Source organism: Cibotium barometz, chromosome 2 (assembly GCF_041138505.1).
Source record: "Cibotium barometz isolate CiBa-2024 chromosome 2, ASM4113850v1, whole genome shotgun sequence".
Lineage (NCBI taxonomy): Eukaryota > Viridiplantae > Streptophyta > Polypodiopsida > Cyatheales > Cibotiaceae > Cibotium > Cibotium barometz.
In genome coordinates this window covers 19036375-19063165 of record NC_141047.1, presented here as the reverse complement: position 1 = coordinate 19063165, position 26791 = coordinate 19036375, and the positions used below count along the sequence as shown (strand labels likewise).

General features: G+C 44.3%; 2 protein-coding genes across 5 annotated transcripts; both read left to right on the top strand.

Moving 5' to 3' along the window:
- The first annotated feature begins 140 nt into the window (after nucleotides 1–140).
- LOC147640764 (disease resistance-like protein DSC2) lies at nucleotides 141–24969 on the top strand. 4 transcript variants are annotated; one of them, XM_086814928.1, is made up of 3 exons: nucleotides 141–1047; nucleotides 1242–1511; nucleotides 24913–24969. In XM_086814928.1, the coding sequence occupies exons 1-3, from the start codon at nucleotides 373–375 to the stop codon at nucleotides 24952–24954; spliced, it is 987 nt and encodes a 328-aa protein (XP_086671054.1). In that variant the 5' UTR covers nucleotides 141–372; the 3' UTR covers nucleotides 24955–24969. The 4 variants fall into 4 exon arrangements, with proteins under 4 accessions (XP_086671054.1, XP_086671063.1, XP_086671080.1 ...); XM_086814937.1 differs by lacking the exon at nucleotides 24913–24969 and adding an exon at nucleotides 20103–20980 and having other exon boundaries at nucleotides 142–1047; XM_086814954.1 differs by lacking the exon at nucleotides 24913–24969 and adding an exon at nucleotides 14874–15491 and having other exon boundaries at nucleotides 142–1047.
- On the top strand, nucleotides 14898–18965 carry LOC147640765 (uncharacterized). Its single transcript, XM_086814916.1, has 2 exons — nucleotides 14898–15491; nucleotides 15584–18965. The coding sequence occupies exons 1-2, from the start codon at nucleotides 14898–14900 to the stop codon at nucleotides 18701–18703; spliced, it is 3714 nt and encodes a 1237-aa protein (XP_086671042.1). The 3' UTR covers nucleotides 18704–18965.
- Nucleotides 24970–26791: the final 1822 nt, after the last annotated feature.

Genomic DNA, 26791 nt, shown 5'->3' with positions numbered 1-26791 from the left:
CATCAAAACATTAACTTTAAATGTACAGGACATTGGAACAGTCACAACAACAACAACAAAAAATGAATGGTCCCATTAATTCATGTTGACCATCTTCTCTTCTCTTTAACCAACCAAAACTCTCCACTCCTCACAATACCTTGAAGGTTTCTAAAATCAAAGGGAGAAATAAAAAATCAAGATGAAAGTGTGAAAGAAATACATATTTTCTTCTTGAGGATGTACTGCCTGCCCACTTCTTACTGTTCACTCAAGTCTTGGGGGCATACTACCTCTTAATGCTTGCCAAACTCATCAAGGCATGAGGCCATAAACTTTTTATGCTTGTTTGGGAGATGAAATGAATGGGGGGCTTTACAAACTCAGAGGGTGATGGAAGCTGCAACCTCTTCAAGCTGCCCTTCCATTTCGTATGCTTGGGAGATAGCCTCAAGGAGAGAGAGAGACTTTGCAGAGCACAAGGCATCTAGCCCTTCCCCTGAGTTGTTACCAAAGCACAAGATCTTCATCAGTCACAGTGGAAAGCAGAAAGACTTCGCAGAGCAGCTTTGCCAAGACCTGGAGAGCTGGGGTTACTACCCTTTCTTTGACAGGCGTGAAGACAGCTTGCCCAAGGGAGAGAAGTTCCCTCATCTCATCTTCAAGGCTGCACGCGAGTGCCTGCTTGCCATTGTCCTCCTTTCCTCGGATTTCTTCACCAGGTCGAAATGGCCTATGCTCGAGCTGGCTGCTTTTGTACAGGCCCAAAATTCCAGAGAAGATCTGCGGATTCTTCCAGTGCTTCTCGGCCTCTCCGTAGAAGACCTCCAAAACACTGCAAAATGGTCGGAGCACTGGAAGGATTGGGGGAAGCAGGACGGCCGCCTAGATTGCAACGAGTGGGCAAATGCTATACAAGCCTTGAAGCCAGTGAATTTGCTGATCAAAAGCTCCTATGATGGAGATGTGTCATTAAGGAAAGATATCGTTCGAGCTGTTCTGAAGATGATGCCTCCTGACGTTCGATCTGATGTCTCCCATGTGCAAGGCAAAGAGCGTCTCTGTGAGGTGTGTAACTTAGTACCTTTCTGAGTTTTCATCCATTCACTTTACACAGTACTCTGTTGATTTTGGGCCAACTGTTATCATATGTTCTTCGCCATGGTCGACATTTCTTCGCTTTACTCGCATACATAGTGCTCTTTCAAGTTCTAGCCTACTTTGATGTGAAAATGTTTCGCTCACTTTGCTTGCATTTGCAGGAAATACTCTTGAAATTTCCGAGTGTTCCAACAAGTTCCAAGATCTGTGAGAGCACAAAGGTGCTTGGTGTGTATGGCATTGGAGGTGTAGGCAAGACCACACTCTGCATGATCCTCACTGATTCTCTGAGGAGCAAATTTGAGGGCAGAGTCTGTCACATAGAGCTTGGCACAGGGATCAGCACTGTCAATCTTCAACGCAAAGCTCTCAAGCAGCTCACTAGAGCCGATGAAGATTTCCTCAACATACACATCAACACCAAGGAAGAGGTAAAGAATAAGTAGGGAAATATTTATGGAGCTCTAGAAGTCAAGTGTATGTGTTAGTAGTGTGTATATGATGGTCAAATGCTAGAGTGATACAATTCTTTATTGTTTCTTTTTGGTAGGAGTCACAACCTTGTGTTAGTAGTGGGTATGTGATGGTCAAAGGTCATTTGGTATTTTTCTCTTTGAAATCTCTATGTTTACTTTGATGGTGTGTAATGCAACATTTATGGCTAGGTATGGTTGGTGGAGAATCATTAGTCTGTTCTCATTTGGTATTTTTCTCTTTGAAATCTCTATGTTTACTTTGATGGTGTGTAATGCAACATTTATGGCTAGGGGCAGCCACCAGGGGCAACGAGCTCGATCAGGTGGTGGTCATCTGGCTCGTGCTACCTCGTGCTACCAGGGATTTATTGTGGGCTGCAGATGGCGGTTAGGAGGGCTCTAGATGTCGTCTTTCAATACAATTTGAACCTAATTTGATATTGTGCTAATTCTTTCTATCTTTAGTGGTGCATTTGCCCTATCAACTACTTATTTGCTATACTATTTTTTTCTATTTGCTACTTCCCTTAGTGCTAGGCTTCATTATGGCTGAGTTTGCCTTGCATCTCTGGAGGTTTGAGACAGAAACTCAGTACGAAGGGCTTTGTGTGAATATATGCTCTTATGTGTGTGTGTGTGTGTGGAGTGTGTGTGTGTGAGAGCATATCTTGATACAGAGTTCTACACCCACTATTGGGCAGTGATGACGTTAGTGGGGATGTCATAGTATCTAGTCCATACTATGCATAATGGAGTTTATAGTTATATAGTCTTGTGGGTTGACTATGTTAGTGGTCATCTCTTGTCTGTATATTTACACCAGGGCCTCTGTTGTGGGTGTGCTTGCCCGATTTAGGTGTTTTCTCATTTTTCCCCACTCTCCATATTTTTCCCTTGGTGTGTAGGGTTGTGTGACTGCTCTGCTGCCCCCAGGCTCTCCCTTGTATGCTGGCCGACAGGTGTCTACTGCTGGCCGACTAGAGGGAGCAGGTTGTAGGCAAGTCATGATGGCTGTCGGCTGTTTTTCAGCAGGTCGACTGGTTGCCTGGGGCCATATAAAATGGCCCCTTTCCCCCCACACTCCATATCTTGTATTCTGGGATTTTCTTGTGTATATAGCAAAGTTATACGCTTCTCTCTCTCTCTCTCTCTCTCTCATTTTTGCGTTTTTCTGCTGTGCACTTGCTCTAGGTGTTTTCAGATCTTGTCTTCATCTCTGTTGCATATTTTGACATGGTATCAGAGCTCTAGGCTCTTGGAAGATCTTGGGATCTGTGTGAGCAAGAGGGGGGCTGTTTGTAGTGCTGATTGGAGGACTGTTTTGGGCCGTACGGGAAGAGGAGAAGCAAGCGAAAGGCGGGCCGTGTTGCTGGACAGCCACTTACAGGTTTAGTTCTTCATTTTTTCCCACCCTCCCTCCCTTTTCAGTTACATGCCCGCAATGGCAGATTTACTTGAGATGGCTGAGAAGCACGTGAAGATCCTGACACTCCCCATGTTCCCGGTGGACCGTCAGTTGGACGGGAACAACTAGGGCATATGGAAGGTAATGATGAAATCTGTTTTGGAGTCTTATGACTTGGCTGATTTCATTGTTGTTGGGGTTTCACGGCCGGAGTTAGAGGAAGGGGAGTTACTCTCTATTCGGAAGGAACGGGAGGCACACGCACAGTTATGGGATCGTGTCAATGCCAGAGTCCGTTCTTTGATCTTCCTCAATTGCACACCATAGGTGATCAACCACATAAAGTATATGATGTTGGCCAAAGGTATTTGGTAGCATTTGGCTTCCTCTACAACAGCGTATCACCCATGAAGAGAATCTCCTTGGAAGTTCAGATGCGGGTGATGAATCTTGCAAAGTCGTCGACGATGCGGGAGCACATTAACAAGCTGCAGGCTTTTCAGCAGGAAGTTCTCGAGGTTGGGAAAGAGATATCGTCAGAGGATATGGCCATAACGTTGATGTCACATTTTTCCTTTCAGTACTCAGCCTTTTACTCTTCGTTGATTACCAGTGTTGGCAGGCTCAGTACCATCACATGGGAGGAGCTTGTGCCCATGGTCTTGGACCAGGAAGAGCAATTCACGAATTCTTCATAGGGCAGAGGTTCTGAGGCCTTAACTGGCCAACGGTCGAAAGGCCGTAATAACAACAACAAGGGCAAAGGGAAGGCTTCATCGAAGAAGTCTTCTGAGAAGAAGCCCGACTCAGACCGAGAGAAACTGAAGGCTGAGAGGACCTGTAATGATTATGGCGAGAAAGGCCACTATTGGAGGAAGTATCCCAAGCGGATTGGGAAGAGTGCTGATTCTTCAGCTTCACTTGCAAAGACTCCAACCTTTGTGCACTTAGAGATGATGGACACGGATGCTCCATCTTCTTCGAGCGAGGAGGTAGTTGGCTTCGCCGCAAAGGATACTTGGGAATGGATTCTTGACAGTAGTGCTTCCAGGCACATGACTCCTCCCCGTGACTTCTTTCTGGATCTGAAACGGCAGTCAGGTCGCATTTTTATTGGCGACAATTCCACCATACCAATACACAATGAGGGCCGGATGGAGATCATTCCCGATGGTAGAGGGGGGAAGCATTCCTCTTGTGTTCTTTACGTTTCAGTCCTTGGTTTTCATCTGTTGTTAGTGCATGAGGTGTGCAAGATTGTAACATGCGGAAGCTTCAGAGAAGAATCGGTAACTTCAATACTCAGAAATCAGCACTCTTTTTTCGCGATGGAAATTAACGCACAAACTGTAAGGAGATGTGCAGAAAATAGAGAGAGGGAGAGAAAGATGGAGAGGACACATTATTGGGTTCCAAATACCCTCTGTAGGGCCCCCACCACGGATGGTGTATTTGCTTTATTAGAATGATGTAAATCTGAGAGAAAATACAGAAATCTTGGACCTTTCTTGGCTGGAAATTCCCTGCCCTTGATCTGAAATCCTTCACCTCTTTGCTTAGCACCTTCTTGGCTTGTCTAGCCTCTTAATGCTTGAGCTCTTGGTGAGAAAATGAGATGAAATGATGGGATTGTGGGCTCTCCCTTTTATAGTACTCCTACTACAGCAGTCGGCCAGCATAAAGCCAGGCGGCCAGCATTTAATGCTCCCACGGCTGAAATTCCAGCATAAAATGCTAAAAAAATCACATTAAATGCTGCGTTTTTTTCCTAGCAAGCTGGGCATGATGCGCCTGCTTCTGATTGGCTGATGTAATGGTGGAGAAAGAGTCTAGCTTGCAGGTGAAGACTCTTCGGGCTGACAAAGGAGGTGAATTTTCTTCAAATGCTTTCGTGAGATTTTGTACGGAACATGGCATCAAGAGGGAGCTGGCCAATACAGGTTCGCCGTCAGAGAATGGAGTAGTTAAACGTAAGAACAGGACTGGTGGAGATGCCGAGGACGATGTTGGAGCATTGTGATCTTCCTCGTCCACTTTGGAGAGAGGCTGTGGCTTTGGCTGTCCATATCCTCAACGGTTCTTCGACGACTTCAGTACCGAACATGACTCCTTTTGAGGCATATTTTAGCAGGAAACCTGATGTCTCCCATTTCCGTGTGTTTGGGAGCGATGCATATGTTCACATTCCGAAGAAGCAGAGGGGGAAGCTCGACTCGAAGTCCCAAAAGCTTATCTTTGTGGGTTATAACTCTCTTTCCAAGGGATACATGTTATATGATCCAGAGAGGAACGAGGTTGTTGTCAGCAAGGATGTGGTCTTTGATGAGCATGTTCCGGTTTCCACTGTTGATGAGCTGCCACTTCTTGGAGACCCAGAGGAGTCTGATGATGATTCCCAGTCGATCGTTCCAGCTTGACAACCTCAGTTAGTTCAGGAGGTCGAGCCCGCAGCTGGAGATGAGCCCCCGCAACAGCAGGAGGCTCCGCATTCTGTTCGAGTACCCTGGTGGTTGGTGGACACCCTTCGGGAGTCAAGTGTCATGGAGCTTCCCTCCGAATGGACCACAGAGGACGGACCTCGAAGATCGCACAGAGTTCGTGATAAAAGTCATTCAGCGGAGCTTTTACAGGCAAACTATGCTTTGATGTCTTCTTGTATCATGCGGGACAAAGAGCCCACTTCCGTCAAGGAAGCCCTTGCAGAGGATATTTGGAGGAAAGCCATGCAGGTGGAACTGGATGCCATTGAGAAGAATAACACTTGGGAGTTGGTACCGAGGCCGTCGAAAGAGTTTGTCATTGGTGTCAAGTGGGTCTTTAAGACCAAGTATATGTCAGATGGGTCGGTGGACAAACACAAAGCCAGACTTGTGGCTAAGGGTTATGCTCAGCGGCGAGGCATCGACTATGAGGATACCTTTGCACCGACCGCGAGGATGACCACGATTTGGACCGTTCTTGCCCTTGCTTCTTCTCCGCGGTGGCTCGTATATCAGATGGATGTGAAATCTGCGTTCCTTAATGGTGACCTGCAGGAGGAGGTGTATGTTGTTGAGCAGCCTCCAAGCTTTGAGGTTCCAGGATCAAAGGATATGGTTTATAGGTTGAGGAAGGCCTTGTATGGTCTTAAACAGGCTCCCAGGGCTTGGAATTAGAAGATTGATTCCTTCTTTCTACGGGCTAGATTTTAGAGATCGGTTGCAGATCCCAACCTATATCTCTTTCGGGAACGCGGCATGGTCACGCTGATCATCCTTTATGTGGATGACCTCATTCTCACTAGCAGTCATATGGAGCACATTGTGGTGACGAAGGCTGCCTTGTCAAAGGAGTTTGAGATGACCGACTTAGGCTTACTCCACTTCTTCTTGGGATTGGAGATCTGGCAGACCCGGTTCTTTGTCTCTCGGCAGTGATATGTTCATGAGTTTGCTTGAGGCCTTTGGGATGGAGAATTGCAAGCCTATCACGTCGCCGATGGACCCGAACACGAAGCTTACAGTGAAAGATCCTTGTGAGGACTCTTTTACACAGGAGGGGGATTGAAGAATGGAGTCCGACTCCAAGGTTGGAGTGACTCGGATTGGGGAGGAGATCCACATCAGGCTACAGTTTTTCCCTCGGCTTAGGAGCGGTTTCATGGAGCCTTAAGAGGCAGCCAACTATTGCCTTGTCATCGACAGAGGCAGAGTACCGGGCTGCTTGTGGTGCTGCTTGCGAGTTTGTGTGGTTGCGGATTTTGCTTGGCGAGATTGGGTTTCCACAGAAGGAGCCCAGTCATCCAGTGCGACAACCAGAGCTGTATAGCTATTGCTAGGAACCCGGTCTTCCATGCCCGGACCAAGCACATAGAGATACAATATCACTTTGTTCGTGAGAAGATCTTGGCTGGTGGCATCTTGCTTCTTCATTTTTCGACGGAGGACAATGCGGCGGACCTCTCCACGAAGTCTCTATCTCAAGCTATGCTCCGGTGGCACTCCAGTTCACTGGGGTTGGTTCCACATCCAAGAGCTGAGAGGGGGTGTTAGCAGTCATCTCCTGTGTTGTGGGTGTGCCCACCCGATTTAGGTGTTTTCTCATTTTTCCCCACTCTCCATATTTTTCCCTATTTTTTCCCTTGATGTGGAGGGTTGTATGACTGCTCTGCTGCCCCCAGGCTCTCCCCTGTATGCTGGCCAACTGTCCAGTGCTGGCCCACAGGTGTCTACTGCTGGCCGACTAGAGGGAGCAGGTCGTGGACAAGTCATGATGGCTGTCGGCTGTTTTTCAGCAGGCCGACTGGCTGCCTGGGGCCATATAAAATGGCCCCTTGCCCCCCACACTCCATATCTTGTATTCCGGGATTTTCTTGTGTATATAGCAGAGTTATACGCTTCTCTCTCTCTCTCTCTCTCTCATTTCTGCATTTTTTTGCTGTGCACTTGCTCTAGGTGTTTTCAGATCTTGTCTTCATCTCCGCTGCATATTCTGACAGACTACCATGAGTATCTAATATGCACGTTCCTAAGAGGTGAATTTGGGCATGTTCCTTGATTCATCTAGGTATATATACAATTTGAACCTAATTACTACGTGACTATATTTATTGCAGGCTGTAGACGGCAGTCAGGAGGGCTCCAAATGCTGTCTTTCAATACAATTTTGAACCTAATTATTAAGTGACTTTATATTCCACCCAGCCCGTAAATGTGGTACAGTCATGTATTTAAGAAGCCTTTAACTGATGGCAACCATTTCTAGGGGCTCGTGTTGAATCTAAGCAGCCCCTGGAATGACAGTTCAAACTCCAGCTTAGGGGGCAGCTGGGTGACCCCTGGTGGTTCATCAAGGGCAGGTGCGAACCACTGGTAGGCAGAAGCCCCATAAGAGGGTAATACTTTAGGTCAGATGATGGCCACATTTGAATGGGAGAGAGAATTAGGGTTAGGTTTTCATGTGGGAGACATACACACAGAGAAGCAAGGGAGAGAGAGAGAGAGAGTTGTGGGGATAAGTCAACTCATAAGCATATGAGTGTGTGACTCCCCTATCACACATGTATATTGCACTAGTACACATAGTGCACTTAGTACATTAAAAGTACTAAGTGTACTATGTACTATAACTTATGGGCTTGTACACACTATAAGGGTGGGCATAGTGCCTTTACCCCAACAACCTCCCACTTAAAGGCAAAGTGCCCTTAAGTAAAGAAAAAAAAAATCAGCATGTACATGATAATATACAAGGCCATATCAAGGCTGAAATTGGCCTCATCCAATGCCCATCAAGTGTCTACAATGAGCAAACCGCTCCGAAGGCAAACTTTTTGTCAACAGATCAGCCGGGTTGTCATCCGTGTGAATTTTAACAAGCTGAATTTGCTTGTTCTCTATCACCTCTCTGATGAAGTGATACTTCACATCCACATGCTTCGTCTTTGCATGAAAGACAGGGTTCTTTGCCAATTGGATGGCACTCTGACTATCACAATGATGGAATATCCCCTGTATAACCCAAATCAACCACTAACCGAGATAGCCATAATGCCTCCTTGCAAGCCTTTGTGGCTGCAATATACTCGGCCTCTGTAGTAGATAAGGCAGTGCACTTCTGCATCCTGGATATCCATGACACAGCACCTCCTGTGAATGTAAATACATAACCGGTAGTAGACTTCCGGTTATCTGGATGACCGGCATAATCCGAATCCGTGTAACCATGCACTAATGCATCCTGTTTGCCAAAGCAAATGCACATATCCTGTGTGCCCTTCAGGTATCTCATGACACCTTTCACTGCTTCCCAATGCTTCTTGCCAGGGTTGGCCATGTATCTAGAAACCACTCCCACTACAAATGCAATGTCCGGCCTAGTAGCAACCATGGCATACATGAGACTGCCACAAGCTGAAGCATACGGAATCTTGGCCATATCAGCCCTGCCACTATCTGACTGTGGGCTGTCCATAGCACTGAGTTTCACATATGGAGGCAAAGGAGTACTAGTCTTCTTCCCCCCGTCCATATTGAACCTCTGCAAAACTTTGCCAATGTATTCCTTCTGAGACAAATACAACACATGCTGATTTCTGTCCCGAAGTATCCGCATACCCAAAATGTGATTTGCATCACCCAAATCCTTCATATCAAAGGTCTGATGTAGTATCTTCTTCAAGGCATCCATCTCTTTACGAGATTTCCCGGCAATCAACATATCATCAACATACAAGATGAGGATCAATAGACTGCCATCCAAAGCTTTCTTGGTGTATAAGCAGTGATCTATGTCACTTCTCCTGAAGTCCTGGGATTTCATGAATGTATCAAATTTATGATACCATTCCCTTGGTGCCTGTTTGAGCCCATAAAGACTCTTTTTCAGCTTGCATACAAGCTTCTCCTTTCCACTCACTGCATAACCCTCTGGCTGTTGCATATATATCTCCTCATGGAGATCACCGTGAAAAAAAGCAGTCTTCACATCCATCTGAATCAAGTCCAGATCATCATGTGCAACCAAAGCTAACACAGCTCTAAGTGTGGTCATTTTGACCACTGGAGAGAAGATCTCATCAAAGTCCACACCATATTCCTGCTTGAAGCCCGTAGCCACTAACTTGGCTTTGTATCTTGGCTTTGCATCTGGTGCAACTTTGAGCCTGTAAACCCACTTGCATGGCAAAACCTTCTTGCCTGTAGGCAAATGCACCAACTTCCATGTTCCATTTTTGTGCAGAGAATCCATCTCTGACTTCATGGCACGCTCCCAAAGAGCCTTGTCTGCCCTCTGTAAAGCCTCCTTATAACATGAAGGCTCCCCACAGTCAGTAAGCATCAAGTAGTCAACCCCTGGAACAAACCTGTCAGGGGCTCTGGAGGGTCTTGTGGACCTCCGTACCCAATGACCATCATTTGCAGGTTGCTGTCCAGCCTGCATATCACCTATTGGTGGCTCCTGTTCCATGCCATAAGGCTGAAAAATCATGCCTGGTATCTCCTCTAACTGTGGGATATCCATAGGGATATCTTCTGCCATCTCTGGCTGTCCATTTGGACCATTTTCAGCACCATTTAAGGGCTGGTTTTGCTGCTGTAATGGTTGATTTACAGCCCTTGGTTGTTGTCCATGATGTCCATCATCATCAAAGATGACTCTGCCAAGCTCCTGTTGCCTTGCAGGCTCTTTATACATGCATGTTTCATCAAAAATGACATCATTGCTGCGTATAATCTTTCTATTCACGGGATCCCAAAGTCTATACCCCATTTCACCTCTGTCACCATATCCTAGGAATATGCATTTGTGAGACTAGGATCAAGTTTGGTGCGCATTTCCCTGCGTATGTGCACGTACGCAATGCAACCAAAAACTCTCAAGTGCTTGTATGACGGAGGCTTCACTGTCCATACTTCCTCTGGCACTTTCCCACCAAGCCTCGTGTTAGGTGACCTGTTTATAAGATGAACGGCTGTCATAACAGCTTCAGCCCAAAAACCATGAGGTAATGCAGCATGTGACAACATAGAACGGACCTTCTCCTGAATGGTCCTGTTCATCCTCTCTGCTGTCCCGTTTTGTGGAGGATCATAAGGAGTAGAGAGCTCCCTCTTGATGCCTTTAGCATCACAAAAGTCCTGAAACTGTTTGGACATATACTCTCCACCATTGTCGGAACGCAAAGCCTTCAGTGTTTTGCCAGTTTGATTCTCAACAAGAGCAACAAAGTTCTGAAACACTGAGAATGTATCACTCTTCAAACGAAGAGGATAAACCCACACCTTGCGTGTGGCATCATCAATAAAAGACACAAAATATTTTGCCCCTCCCAAAGAAAGCTGAGGCATCTCACATACATCTGTATGCACAAGCTCTAACTGAGCATCTTTCTGTCCAAGAGCTTTCTTGTGGGGGCACTGGAGTTGCCTGCCATATATACAATGCTCACAAAACTGAAAACTTGAAAACTTTAGAGAAGGCAAGTAACCCAAACGAGACAATTGCTCCATTCCTTTGACACTCATGTGTCCCAACCGGCTATGCCACCACATAGAGATTTCCGGCAGCTCGGTTGCATTTACATTAGCATGGTGACAAACACCTGCATGCATGAAGTAAAGAGTGTCCACTTTAGAGCCTCTGGCAACAACCAGTGAGCCCTTACTAATCTTCCACTTTCCACGACCAAATGTGGTAACATAATCAGCATCATCAAGCTGTCCAGTAGAAAGCAGGTTCTTCTTGATCTCAGGCACATGCCTGACATCATGGAGCATAAGCTGTGAGCCATCTGAAAACACAAGCCTCACATCACCTTTGCCAAGAATCTTGCATGCATGGTTATCACCCAAATAAACTACTCCTTCATTGCCAGCAATATACCTGACAAACAAGTCTCTGCAACCTGTGACATGAAAGGAGGCACCTGAATCAATGATCCATGAGTGCACATGCCTGACATCATGGAGCATAAGCTGTGAGCCATCTGAAAACACAAGCCTCACATCACCTCTGCCAAGAATCTTGCATGCATGGTTATCACCCAAATAAACTACTCCTTCATTGCCAGCAGTATACCTGACAAACAAGTCTCTGCAACCTGTGACATGAAAGGAGGCACCTGAATCAATGATCCATGAACGGGCATCAAAGACGTGAATAGGACCTCATCCTCACTGTCACCTGCATGTGACACATTGATTTCTTCAATCTTGACTCCACTTTTGCCCTTTGGCTTTACATCTTTGGCTTCATCTTTGTCTTTGTCTTTGCCTTTTCTCTTTTCTTTTTGATCATTTTTCCATTTGTAGCATTGCTTTTTGATGTGTCCCTTCTTGCCACAATAATGGCATTCCAAGTCCTTTTTGGAGCGGGACTTGCTCCTTACCCGTTCTTGGCTTTTACCCCTTTGTTGGGATCTCCCACGTGCATTCATTGCATTGGACTTTTCAAAAGAGTTGTTCTTCCTGTTCATCTCCTCTTGAAGAAGAGCACCCTCAACATCTGCATATGACAGCATAGCATTCGAATTGCTAGTGGCTGTCCTGAATGTGTCCCAACTCTCTGGCAAAGTGCATAAGAGAAAGGTGGCTTTGAACTCATCGTCCATTGCCAACTTTTGATTTATAACTTGGCTGACAATACCATTAAACTCATTTAGATGGGCTGCCATAGACGCCCCTTCCTTCATCTGAAGACCTATGAGTTTCTTCAACCAATACACTTTGCTTGAGGCACTTTGCTGGGCATACAAGTCCTGCAATCTTTGCCACATTCCCCAAGCTGTCTTCTCTTCACGAATGCTGAAAAGTAAAGAGTCTGACACAGACAACATGATAGTAGATCTTGCCAGCTCATCCATATCTTCCCACTCTTCAGCAGGAAGAGAAGCGGGCTTTACACCCGTTTCTTTGATAGGCTTGTGCTGCTTCTTCTGGAGCAACACATTATAGCACTGGGTTTGCCAAATATCATAATTATGTGAGCCTTCAAGCTTCTTGATGTGAAGCAATGAAGAGCTCTCACCTGTGGTTGCCATAGCAATATGCAACCTGTCAATGCCTGACTCCCTGCAAAATGTGCAAACACTGCACCAAAAGCACACAAAGTGCTCACAGTTGTTCTCCCAAGCATTATCTCCCACTGCGGAAGCACAAATGCAACTCCACTCCCACTGTATGTGATGAAATCACCAAAATCTGGTTGCTGCAGATTTAGGACAGCACCTTAAATGTGCTTTGTTGCCCTTCCAAAGTACTGTACAACAGTACCAAGTGCTCACCTGTGATGTACCAAACCTGTACCGACAAGTACAGCAGCTGAAATTGAACCTTTTCCTCACTCAAATCAGTGTACAGCCATGCCAAAACTTGCACAAAGGTGTGCCAAATCTGTACCAGTAGGTACAGTAGCAATAAATGCTCTCCTGGCTGTCCAAAAGAGTGAAAATCAGACTTTTACAGTCCCGAACACTGCATACAACAGTTCCGAACAGAAATTGGGCAAAAGCCCCTTGACTGCAAGCTGATTTCTGAGGATTCAAGGCATAAAAGTCTTGCCTGCTGCTTTGCCAAGCTCAACAAGCATAAAATCTTGAAAAACCCCTTGATTTAAGATCAATTTCTGATCATACATGGTACATTGACGCACATGGGGGCATCCAGAGTCGTCACGATGCTTCCCCCTGGCCACATATACATGCAATACATAAAAGCCCCTTGATTTACAGGCACATTGAGTGCTTGTCAGGCATCAACACATTGCCCAAAGCATCAAATGCGATTGCCTGCATGCAAATCAATCCAATCGGCACAAAAGCCCCTTGATTTGCACTACAATTTGCTGCAATTTTGCCCGAAAGTGTGATTTCTCACATCATACAGCATGTATGAATGCTTAATTGCACAATTACATCAAAAGCCCCAAATTTCGACATCCAATTTCCTGCAAATTGATCCTGATTGTGACCAATGTCACCCAATTTTGCCAATTTTGCTCAAAAATTGAGCAATTCGGCACCTGACCTGCTCAATTGATGATTGTACCTGCTCAATTGCAAATTGGACATGCAAATTCCAAAAAATTGAAGCAAATACCTCAAGTAATTTTTTGACTTTTTTGTTGCAGGAAAAGGGGGGTTTGCTGATGCTGCTGCAGAAAGAATTGTGCTGATGAAGGACTCCTCACGCTTACCAGTTGTACGGATAGCTGGCTGCTGCTGCTGTGAAGCGCTGGCTGCGCCTGGTTACATCATGGGAAGGTCTTTGGTTAACCAGATTGCCATGCTGCTCCCCTAGCTTCATAGTCGGAGCAATAAGCGCTCGCAGCAATAATACGCCTTGTGGCGAGGCGTATCCGCCCAACGCCTGCGTGGCGTGAAAGCACCGGGGACGCCGACGGAGGGAACTACAAGCTGTAAGCGCACACACCGTACGCCTGCAAGCATGTTTGGAGCGTGTTCGCCTGAGTTCGCCTCATAGACGTGTTCGCTCGCTGTTGAGGGCCGCTCGCCTTCGCCTAGTAGCCAGCCGTCGACCAACGACTTGCTGTGTTCGCCTAGTGGCCAGTGTTTACACAGCCTTACGCCTTGCTACGTGCGAATGGGTATGCCGCTGCACTCCTTCTTCGCTCGCCTGCCTGCGACCTTCTACAGTCGACGTGCTGCTGTCTTGCGTGTCCGCCTTCATTGGATGCCTGCCCTTCGCCTAAGTATGGACGTGTGCTGCTGCTCCAAGGAATATTGGGCTGCTGCTCGAAGATGCAGGTGTGAGTGGGCGTACCAGAGTTCTTCGAGGAAGGTAACAGCTATCCAAACTTAGCTCCTGTAGGTCTCTGCAGTTCTGAAGAAGCGAGAGGCGAGAGCTCAGCAGATCTTTGCAGTTCTGATTGCCAAGGCTCTGATACCAGTTGAATGGGAGAGATAATTAGGGTTAGGTTTTCATGTGGGAGACATACACACAGAGAAGCAAGGGAGAGAGAGAGAGAGTTGTGGGGATAAGTCAACTCATAAGCATATGAGTGTGTGACTCCCCTATCACACATGTATATTGCACTAGTACACATAGTGCACTTAGTACATTAAAAGTACTAAGTGTACTATGTACTATAACTTATGGGCTTGTATACACTATAAGGGTGGGCATAGTGCCTTTACCCCAACAACATTCAGATGGTTTTTAAGTTTCTCTTCACATTATACATATTTTTGATGATGGGGAGGACCATCTTAGGTGGCCATTTTTCTCTAAGCTCTCTAAATTCTACATACATCAACAATGTTGTAAGAGCTTGTTGTTGATGGCCAGTAAACTCCAATCCTTTGAAGTATGAAAAGTTCAGTCAAATGAGTAGCTGGCTAGAAAGTTCTACATTTGCACGCATCAAACTTGTTGCAGTTTTAATATCAAGGCTGCATGTTTTCTCATGTCCAGGGGCTAGCTTGTCTCTGAGAGCGCATGCCAAGGCAAGCGATTTTCATGGCGGTGGATAATGTCTCTGATAGTGAGGAGTCAATACAGGCTGCTAGTATGTTTCTCAGATTCAGATTTCATCCAGACAGCGAGGTGTTGGTGACATCCCGCAGTCAAGATGTCCTGCAGAGATCCTTGGGGATATCAGAGAGTTGTTGCGTGCTTTGCCCCAGTGTAACTGCAGCGGAAGCTCTTGACATAGTCCTGGATCGCGTCAATCTTCCAAGCATCGAACTCCTAACTGAAGAGCAGGAGCAAATCCTTCATCAAACTGTGGAGCGCTGTGATTTTGGAGGTTATCACCCCTTGTCTCTCAAGGTACTGGCGGCACAGTTGGGAAGCAATCCCTCCTCTTGGAGAGTGAGTGATCTAGATCTTCACGAGGCTTCAGATATAGAGCATCCTTTATTCTCTGCCATAGAAACAAGTTATCTGAAATTGCCTGATCAACAAATCAGAGATATGTTTCTGGATATAGCATTGTTTACTCCTGACAACCTCCACACTATCCATGAGATAAGCAAGTGGCTAAGTGACACCATCTATTTTGGCTGCGATGTGGATCGTATCAAGAAAAAGGTATGTGCACTGAGCTAGTAAGATGCTTATATACTTGCATTTCACAGTTTCAATGTTAGATTTTTTGACACTTATTTTGGCTTTTGTAATAGTTGAATATCTTGAGAGTCAAATCACTTTTGGAGGTTTGGAAGATGGATGATGAAAAAGCTTGCATACATGACCTTCACCACGAGCTTGCTAAAAGAAAGGCTAGAGTGGAGGCCAGCTCTAGATTCGTCTATCAGAGAGGCAGAGAAGCTGCTCCAAAGGAATTATCAATTAAAGCTTTAGCCAGAATCGTTGAGAGGGCTGGTTTTGTGGAAGCAAGATTCAAGAGGCTTGAATTAAGTGCATGCATGAATCTACAGCTCCTAAGCTTAAGGAGCTGTGAAAAGCTAGCAACACTTTGCTTACATGGGCTGCCACGCTTGGTTAGTTTGGAGTTGAGCATATGCCCATTGGAAACTTTGGATCTGAGGGGTCTAATCGGCTTGAGGTGGCTGTATGTCTCATCTTGCAAAAATTTGATGGAATTGCATGCAGGTGAGTCTGAGTTGTTGGCATCTGTGGGCATTTCAAAATGTGCCAAGCTCGAGGAGTTAACTTTAAGGAATTGTGATATGTTGACATCAGTGTCTGTCTCGTACAATGACAATCTACAGTATGTGTATCTGGGCGGAGGTCAGAGCTTGGATTGCCTTACTCTCTGGTTTTGCAGATCCTTGACTTGTGTGGAGATTACTGGGGATGCTCGTCTGTCTACAGTCAATAAAAGGGGCTGCCCTCAGCTACTGAGTGTTCAAGGTTGCAATAATATGTTCTGCAATGTCAAATGCATGCGTTTAACTTTATGGCACAAACTTTCCAACACAGTCATAACAACTCTAGAGATTTCAACTCTTCTTCAAGTGTTGGATCTATGGGATTGTCCAGTGAGCAGGCTGCCTGACTTGAGAGCTTGTTCAAATCTTCGAGAGCTGAGGCTGAGTGATGTGGATGTTTTGCTGAACTCAGATAATCGGGAGTTGCTTCATGAATATGTTGACATCTTGTGTGCCTCTGCTGAGGATATGGGACTTCCTGCATCCATAGAAGAGATAAGCATTGCAAGTTGCAGAAATGTGGTGGTGAAGGAGATTTGTTGGAAGTTGCAAGGATTGAGGGATTTGAGACTGCTTTCAGTGCAGAGGGTTCGTGTGGCATGGGACTGGGAATTGTACAGGTCCGATGGACAGCACATGTTGCAGGCATCTACTCTAAATAACACATCTACACTGACTCCACTTCATGATGTTGAAATGAGTAGTGAAATAGAAAGCTCAAGGGAAGTGCTGCACAAGCGGGTTTTTATTACACACAAGGAAACCAAGGAAAGCATTGACATTAATCGTAGTCTGTACCAAGCGCTGCACTGGGTTCAAGAATTTTTGAAAGGTAAGAAAAATATAACTCAATCAGAACAAGATCTCAACTCAAAAATCTGTTTGCAATGGGAGAGGCATGTGGCGCCTTTAATTGTGGGACATGAAGAGATAGGACAGCTGTCTTGGAATGACATAAACAAAGCTGCTGAAATTGGGAGTTCCCAAGGTGGGATTGTAGAGCAGACCTTTCATGCATTGTGCAACCATTGTGACACTTTATGTGAACGCTTGCGGCGATATTTTAGGATGGACGAAATGGAATGTCCAGAGCTGGGAAAAGCAAAAGAAATAATGGAAATGTGTGAAAAGGCAACTGCCAACGAGATAAAAAGGCGATTGCACTTTTTAACTGCAATTGATCCTCGAAATATTGCGATGCATGATGAATTGGAAATCTGGGAAGAGAGAATCATTGAGGAAGTGAGGATGTGGGAAAAAATGCGAGCTCTTGAATCAATCAAATGCACAGAGCTTGAAAAGATTGATGAGGTAGCAATGTGGGAAAAGAGACCCATGGGTGAAGGGGTCATGCTCATATCGCCAGCAGTAGAAACACTTGCAGAGAGATTGGTTGCTTTGGAAATGTGCAGAGGATGGAAGTTCCAAAATGGGGTTGAGATTAATACACAAGAAGGATTCAAGCAGTCAAGATGGGATTGGCTACGATCCTGCAAAGTAGCAATATCAATAGAGCAGTTGAAGTTTTGTCTAGCAAAGCAAGCGAGTAATGTTGTAGAGGAAGCTGAGATGAGGAATACACTGAATTTGCATCTCCAATGGATGCAAGAGATGGTGAGGGAAATTGATCTTTTTATGCAAAGTGAAATGGAAAAATTGTGGAGTGCCGGCTTGGCGCGTGGAAGACATGGAAAGAAGATTGCTGCATCCATGAGGTATCGTCAAGGTTGTAAGTGTGAGGGGCTACTTCGATGCTGGAAAGCACGCCAATGGCTACAAGAGCTGGAAATATGCCTTTCACAAAAACTGATGCAAGCAGACAAGCCATTGATGGAGGAAACATCACGTGAAAGCAATACAGAGTATCGACCGCTTATTAAAATGACAGAGCAGTTTCAGTATATTGAACGTCTCATGATTAACATTGTAGAGGAAAATGAGGTCAGGCCTCCACATCTCAAAGGGATGCAAGAGATAATCAAGGAACTTGATCTGTTGATTCAAAGTGAAATGGAGAAGATGTGGAGTGATGCGCTGGCATCAGGAAAAGCTGAGAGGAGGGCTGATCGGAAACTTCGATTTTGGCTACATGATGTAAGAAAATGGCTTTCACTAAAATTGATGCAAGAAGACAACCCAGTGATGACGGAGGAAACACTCACTGGATTGAGAAAGCATTTACAGTATATTGAACTTCATATCGCGGGTCCTGCAAGTGAGGCAGACAAGGTGAAAGAGACAATCAAGGAGAACATTATATCGAAGCAAGGCATGATCAAAGCATTGATGGTTGTGGGCGAGTCTCCTACAGATCGATACAAGCCGAAATTGATGAAAGGAGGCGAGCTAAATATATGGAAAAGGGCCGAGAGGTTTCCTCTGCGATGGTTATGGGACGTGATGAACACACACCAGTTATTTGATCTTCCAATCACGAACTGTTGTAGGTTACGCCATCTCCACATCTCAAACTGCAGGTTTGCGATCCCCCATTATAAAAGCAAAATTCCATTGACAGAAGGGTGTTGCATACGGAGCATGGAGCAATTGGAAAAGCAAAATTTCAAAAAGAGGCGATTAGAAATTCAAAATTCGGGAGAGAAAGAGACAGAGAGAGCTGTTGCATAGACAGCAGCAGTGTACATTTCGAGTAAAATGGTTGGGCAACTCAGCTTTGGCTTTTCAAACCCAGGCATGCATAGCACTGATGATTATCGGCTTTTGGTTTATGTACAAAATTCACATCATTGAACAGGTCAAAATTTGCTAGCTATAGAAGGAACAAAGACAGATATAATGGAAGGACACAAGGCAGAAATTCATAGAATTCTCAGAGTGAGTGTCAAGAAGAAGGGCTCCAACCGTTGAATAAAGAAGAATTATCTCAATTATCGAGACTCTCTCCCCTCTTCTCCATAGCCAATCCATAGAAGCATACAAGTATGGCCATGGAGGTGGAGGTATCTAGCCTCTCTTTCTTCATGGCGTGAGCATAGAGATTTTAGCCTCTCTTCCATGCTATGCGTGAAAGCATTAGAACGAAAACGGTCTCTTCAAGCTGTTTGTGAGTCTGTTGCTGAAAACCAAGCGTACCCCCCCGTTGTTCTCTGCCGCCTCCCTCGCACTTACGCTCTCTCCCCCCCCTCTTCCCGCATGCACCCCCATCTTTCGCCCCCGCCCACCCCCCTCTCTGCCGTCAATGCCCCCTTCGGCATTGTCTCTCCGTTCCTCATTCTCTCAGGTAGTTTCTTTGTTCTTGGGTAATTCTCACTTGGCAAGCCTCGGTCCCTTCTGGTCTTCACCCCTCAGGAGGACTCCATGGCAACCGCTCCGTCATCCCCGATTGAGGCCATCGACCCTGGCCTATCCTTCTCAGAAGTGGACATCCAACTCCTCGTTAACGATAGTTGCATCTCTAGAGGCCTCTACTTTGGTGTGCAAGATTGTTGGTAGCCACCCGGTGGGAGCGGACAACCCAAAAATCTTCTTCCTTGGAGTGCTCACAAAGATCACAGACACTCATCCTCTCCAGAGCAACACCCGACCGAGAGCAAAGGAAGGTGGCGAGATCCATCCGCCATTTGATTCATCGAATCTCGGAGCTAGTAGAGATGACCATCACCGCTTCCCTAGTGAGGGATCTCCCGCTAGAGTCCCTAGGTGGGCCCCTCAGGATCTTGGGGTTGCCTATGGAATACAATTTCTTTCAATATCTTCCAATAGAAGGAACTGATATTTTTGAGGAGACAGTGGCTCCCATTTGGATTTGTGTGGTGTTTCATCATTCTAGGCCATCCACGCTAGAGAGTGGTGCGATGATCTTCTTCTTCTTTTCTTGAGTTTGCGGTTGTAACGCTTATTCGAATGATGTCCCATGCATTTAGCATGCGTACGATTTGTTTGCATATGCATGAGTGACCTCTTAAAATTAGGATTTTTTAAGGATTATTACAATGATGGTATTTTCTTGTATAAATAAAGGTCGACCTCTATTTTTGCCCATTCTTACCCTCATCCTTACCCTCAGCTCTCCTCATCATGGCGCGAACAAAGCAAACAGTGAAGAAGATGAGCGAAGAATGACACGCCCGATTGAAGGACAATGTAAACAAGAATTTGGAGCGTTACAACCGCAAACTCAAGAAAAATATTGACAGAGCAAGCCAGCTCATCTTGGCCAAGCAAACAGGTAAAGTTGGTGGATTACGGCACGGAAGACAGCAGCGCTACAGAAACCGACACCGACACCAATTATGGGGAGCCTTCATGGGCATACACAGAGATTCCCAACCACCCAGCTGTAGGGGGAAAGACCTTGCCACCCATCAACATGCAACATCAAGAGCAGCAAGGGGAGCAAGCGGAGCAGCATGAGCACGAGCAACTGCAAGAGAAAGAGCAACAGCAACAGCAAGAGCAGGAAGGGGAGCAAGAGGAACAAGCATCGGCCCCAAAAAGAAACAAAAGGAAGTCGACGTATTACAGGCCTCGCCCCCTACGACCTTGTCCCACATCGATCATCTTTCTCGTGGCCCTGCTTGCGCAGGAGACGCTCAGTGTACAAGGCTTTCCAGGAGATATAACACTACTAGAAGTCCGTGGAGCTTCTCATCCGGAGGGCACCTTTCTCACGAATGTGTAAAGAAATTTTATGGGAATACAAGATGGAGTGCCGGATGCAGTCTGTTGCCCCTGGAGGCCTTACAGGAAGCCGCTGAAGCATATCTTATTAATTTATTTGACGACAAACTTGCGCGCCATCCATGTAAAGCGGGTCACCATAATGGTGAAGGATATGCAGTTGGGCCCGTCGTATCGCGGAGAAAAGGGAAACGAAATATGATGTATCTCAATTTTTAATGTATCTCAACTTTTCATACTAATGATTTTTCGATGTGTTTTATATCTTCCTCTTGCATATTTGATTATCTATTTCATTGTTTAATTGATTTAATCGTGTAATATATCTTCCATCACGTTTCAGTAAAGGGCCAGAAGGGTGCGAAAAAGGTCCCTTGGAGCCGCGTGCAATGGCCATTTTCGCACCCTACTGGCCCACATGGGTTTTAATTATAACATGGTTTTTAATTGTAAGATGTATCATAGTGAAGGGCATGGGGTGGAAAACTGTTGTGTACGGGAGCCTCATACATGCCATTTTTGTGATGGCCAGAGGGGTGCAAAAGTGCTATGTACAGGGGCCTCGTACAGGCCATTTCGCACCCCTCTGGCCCTCCTAAAAGTTTTTGTCAAATTTTTCCTAAAATTTGAAGGTTTTTATGAATATTAAAATTTAAATCCCTTAAAATCGGCCGTAGATCAAAATTTCCATTAGGATGGAAATATTATGGAATTAAGATGCTCTATAGGCAACCCAATACATCATGAAGTTGGTCTCCTTGAATGGTATTTTCCCAAAGTGAAGAATGCAAGGGAAGGAAGATGATGTAAATACAAGACATAATTGATTTTAAACCTTCAAAATCAAAATGCATGTAATTTTTGATTTCCTTTGTTAAATTAAGGTAAATTAAAGATCAAAAGGATGGCCTTGTACATCTTCATGTGGTTCTCAATATCTTTTTCTATGCTCACTGATTACCAAACCAAAGCTATTTTTTTAATTTTCACCATTTTATGTGGTTAATTAGGGGCTAAATAAGTTATTCTCATTCTAGTAGAGAGTGTAAAGCTATCAAAATCATGATGGCCATGTTGGAATTAGGGTTGCAAGAAAGCACACAAAGCTTGGAGAAGAAGAAGCAAGAATGCACACAACACACAATGTATTAGATTGTGTCAATGTACAAAAGATAAGTTAGCCTTAGAAGGATGGGCGTATTTACAAGCCGGGAAAAAAAACCTCCTAAAGAGGGAAAAAGTGCCCCGGCAGTCCTAAGTGCGTCCACACACATCACTGCCTATATATATGGCAACAAATCTCCCCTGGGAGTGATGGTGTGAACGAGAGCTGGCACTCATGTATAGGGGAGTGCCATGCCCGAAGTAGATCAGTCCACAAAGGGGAGCAAGCCCAAAGCTTTGCGGAAAGCTTCGAACTTCTCATGAGGAAGCGCCTTTGTGAAAAGATCGACGAGGTTGTCCTGTGTTGGCACATAGGCCAAGCTGATCTCTCCTGCTAGAGTCTCTCCCTGACATAGTGATAATGCACCTCAATGTGCTTTGTATGAGCATGAAAAACTGGGTTTCTCGCAACTGCCAATGCGCTCTGACTGTCAGTGAAGATAGAGGTGGCAGACTCCTGTCCAACACCCAAGTCAGCCACCATAAGCTGTCTGAGCCACACACACTCAACCGTAGCTGTGAAAGCTGCCCTGTACTCAGCTTCACAACTAGAAGTGGCCATAGTAGGTTGCTTCTTGCTCAACCAAGATATGCATGAGCTACCGAGCATGAAACAAAAACCACTTGTGGATACTCTTGTGTCATAGCAACCAGCCTAATCTGAGTCCGAAAAAAGCATGTAAATCTAGCGGCAACGATCCCCCCTTGGGATAAAACAACCCAAGATGTATGGTGCCACTCAAGTAGCGAAAGATGCGTTTAACTGCCTTCCAATGCTGAGACCGTGGGCTATGCATAAACCTGCTCACCTGTGAGACTGCAAACTGAAGTCCGGCCTCGTAATGCATACATAAATGAGGCAACCAACAGCTGTCTGATAGAGTGTGACATCAAAGTGATCTCCAGCATCATGAAGATTCAACTTCAAACCTGTCTCCATTGGAGTAGGAATAGGCTTGCAGTCTTCAAGGCCAAATCTCCGCAACAATGTCTCAATATACTTTGTCTGAGACAAAGCAATACCTCCATCACACTGCTTAAATTGTATCCCTAAATAATGATGCAAATGTCCCAAATCTGACATCTCAAAAGAGGCATTCAAATCAGCCTTAAAATCAGCAATATGACTCTCATTTGGTCCTGTGAGCAGCATGTCATCGACATAGAGAGCAATGATTAGATGTACATCATCCACATGTTTAAGATACAAGGTGCTTTCTGTTGGACTATTCTGAAAACCATGTGCAGTCAAATATGCATGTATCTTTTCATACCAAGCTCGTGGAGCTTGCTTTAAACCATATAAAGCCTTTTTCAATTTGCATAGTTTGTTTTCCTGCCCTCTTTGAACAAAACCACGGAGCTGCGATACATACACCTCCTCATGCAAATCTCCATACCTTTGCAACAAGTCTAGCCTTATAGCGATCAACACTGCCATCTGGCTTTCGTTTCAACCATTAGGGAAAATTTGGACTCAAAAAGGGGCCTTGTAAGAGATTCCTTGGGATGGTGATGTGGACAAAGCAAGCCAATAAACCCACATATAATATTGGAGGTTAGGTGCGTCATTTTTGAGTTCTTTATTCCATTAACTGACATGTAGGGTGTTTTTTAATTCAAAACAATGCCTCTTAAGTATAGTTTTTTATTCCCACTATGATGCCTTATTTTATTGAAAAAAGTCACCACTCTCTTTCTTCATTACACTTTTGAATGGAACCAAGCCAACTTTGCTTACCAAACTTGAACCAAACTTCGTCCCAACCCATCATCTTGCATTGTCTCCCTCATTGTCTTTCCGACTCCATAACCACAACCATAACCACTCCAAATCCGAATTGTTTTGAGCGGGAAGTTTTTGATTTTCTCTTCTTCTCAAGGCGGCAAGTTTTAAAAAAGGATGGAAAAGAATTTGTTCTTCATGCGCCATACCTGCTTGTGCATGAATAACAATCCCATTTCTTACCTTTTTCAAGTGAGAGTTGTGCTTACAAGTATTGTGTACATTTTGGTGCATCCAGGATACCAACAAGTTTGTTGGATGGACAAGGAGGTATTATTTAGCGATGTTGTCTTTTGGTTTTAATGAAGCAATCTTCTTCACGGGAGATAAGTGTAATATCTTTGGTTTCTTTTGGTTAAAGTGTGAGTTCATGATGCTTTTTGGTGTTGTTAAAGCACAGAACAATGCAATGGAACCTGTGAAACAAAAGAAGAAAAAGGTGGACATCCACTTTCAAGTAGAAGCCGATTATGCTCCCTGCTGTAAGAGAAATTGGTCTAGGCCAGCATGCGAAGCCCACATTACTGAGCTTCGAAATGAAGGAAAGAAAAATATGGACCTATGGTTGGATGGTAGTATTTACCCACCAGATCCAACCTCCTCTCAATCTCCATCATTCTTTGGGTTGACAAGTTTCTTCAAGTTTTTGTGTGAGGGTGAAAATGGATTGCTTGGATATTGCAAAAGATTGTTTGGCCAATGTCAAAGTATCTTTGAAAGACATTTGAGTGATAGAGATGCCAGAATAAAAATGCTTGAAGGTGCGAATTTTTACTTGGCATCGATCACAACAGCTTTGCAAGCTTCATATGAGGACAAAGCAAAAGTTTGTTCTGGGTTACAAAAAGAGATTGATCATTTGCAGCAGACTATTCGTAAGATGCAGGACACTATTAAAGAGAAGAATGAAATTTTGGCAGTTCGAGAAATCAATAATTTCACTTTGGAGAGTGAGAATGCACACCTTAGAAAACAACTTGAAAAGTTCAACAAAAAATTACAATATTTGAAAGACACGCCATTGGGTGCTCGATTACGCAAGAGACAGTTCAAACCATTAGAAGAACTCAATGTTGGAGATGGCCAATGGAAGCGTCGTGTAAAAGCTTGCAGGCATTGGGATCTATAATTTCTTTGATCACTCACTTTTCATTTTCATCTTTAGTTCCTTTTTTTTGGAGATGGGAGATTGGGTGTGGGGGTGGTATAGTTAGATGGACTGAAATAGCTATCGTTGTTGCTTCAGGATGGTCACAGATGTTGTGGGTCCAAAAGAGCAAGGTTCTGATATATTTGGCAAAGTTCTGACAAAAGACATCGTGGAGTCAGCAATACATCATCCTAAGTTTGCAAGACTTCGATCAGACATAGCAAAGCAATCCTTGCAGAAGGTGAGTGAAGCATTCACTCCTGCAGATGCACAAGGTATATGTGACATGGCTGGCATAAGCACAAAGTCTTACAGGATGTTGTTTAATAAAGTTAAAGAAGGTTTAAATTCTAAGCTTGAAAAAAAAACAGTAATTTTCATTCCAAAACCATTTCACGTGAACAAAGCTCAAAATATTCTCAACTTGGGAATGGTCGAACTTGTTGGAGAGCCTTGTCACGTGTCTAGTACATTGACAGTGACTAAAAAGAGTGGGGAACAGAAAATCATAGAGCTTACATAGTTCAACAATTTCATTATGGATGTTCGGAAATTACAAATAGCTATGGTGAAATTTTATGACATCAGTGTACATGAGTGCAATGGAAGGCTGAAATTTGTTTTAAAACTTGATGAGAGTGAGGTGATCAAAGGACAGAAGCTGGAAAGGGTTAGCTTGACTTTAATGAATAGAGCTTTGGATGCAAGTATCAGTAATGCTGATGAGAGGCACTTTAGTGTACAATCCGAAAATGAGATTTGGTGGCTGGCTGCATTTGAGGTGACGTGCTATCCATTTTTAAAAAAAGTATATTATGTTGCTATCCATTAGATGTTGTAGACAATTTAATTGGCCTCTTGTTAACAGGTTCCAACAGAGACCTATGAAATTCTAAAGTGGTACTTTAACCAGACTGAGCTTCCTTCCACTATCCAGCACAGCAGTCGAATGGGAAAAAGCTTTATGTAGAAGGATATGGTGAATATGAGGTTGAATGGCACCTGGCTGGAGATCTTAAAACCTTGAAATGCATGTTTGGTATTTCCCAAGGAGCAATGGCCAAGTATCCTTGGCTGTATTGCATGACCGAACGAGGTGTCTCGAAAGGAGGAAAAGAGAGAGAATGGAAATGCCTAACTGCTCTGATACCAATTATTGGAATTAGGGTTGCAGGAAAGCACACAAAGCTTGGAGAAGAAGAAGCAAAAATGCACACAAGATAAAGTGTATTAGATTGTGTCAATATACAAAAGATAAGTTAGCCCTAGAATAATGGGCGTATATACAAGCCGGGGAAAAAAACCTCCTAAAGAGGGAAAAAGTGCGCCGGCGGTCCTAAGTGTGTTCACACACATCACTGCCTATATATATGGCAACACATAACCCTAATAACCCAATTGTATACCAACACTATATACACGTAGACCTCGATACCTCGTTTATGCAAAAAGTACACACAATTTACTCTTAGCAAGACATATTATTGTCTCTCTAAAAGTCTAGTATTGGCAACCATAAAGAGAGCAATTTACTTTTTAAGCACATTTCTTTGTTATTTTAAGGCTAATATAGTATGTAATTCTCTTAGGTCCATATATTCTCTCTCTAGAACTCTCTCTACAATCTTAAAGGCAATGGTCTAATAAATGAAACATTTCTAGCTTAGCAAGCCAATCATATCAATATTATAAACTCTATTTATGTGCACACACTAAAGTATTAGACAATAAAAAATCATTATTACATTCACATTTGCCATACAAATTATCAATATTAAAACACTCAATGAGATAAAAAAAGATATAGAAAGTATTTTAATGTGCTTTATTATTGTCATAGGTCAACTTTAAAATATTTAATGCCATATCTCTACATAAAACATAATAAAACTTTACATTAATAACAATCATGATTTTTTTATAGTGAGAGAGAGAGAGAGAGAGATAGAGAGAGAGTAGAAGAAAAGAATGAGAG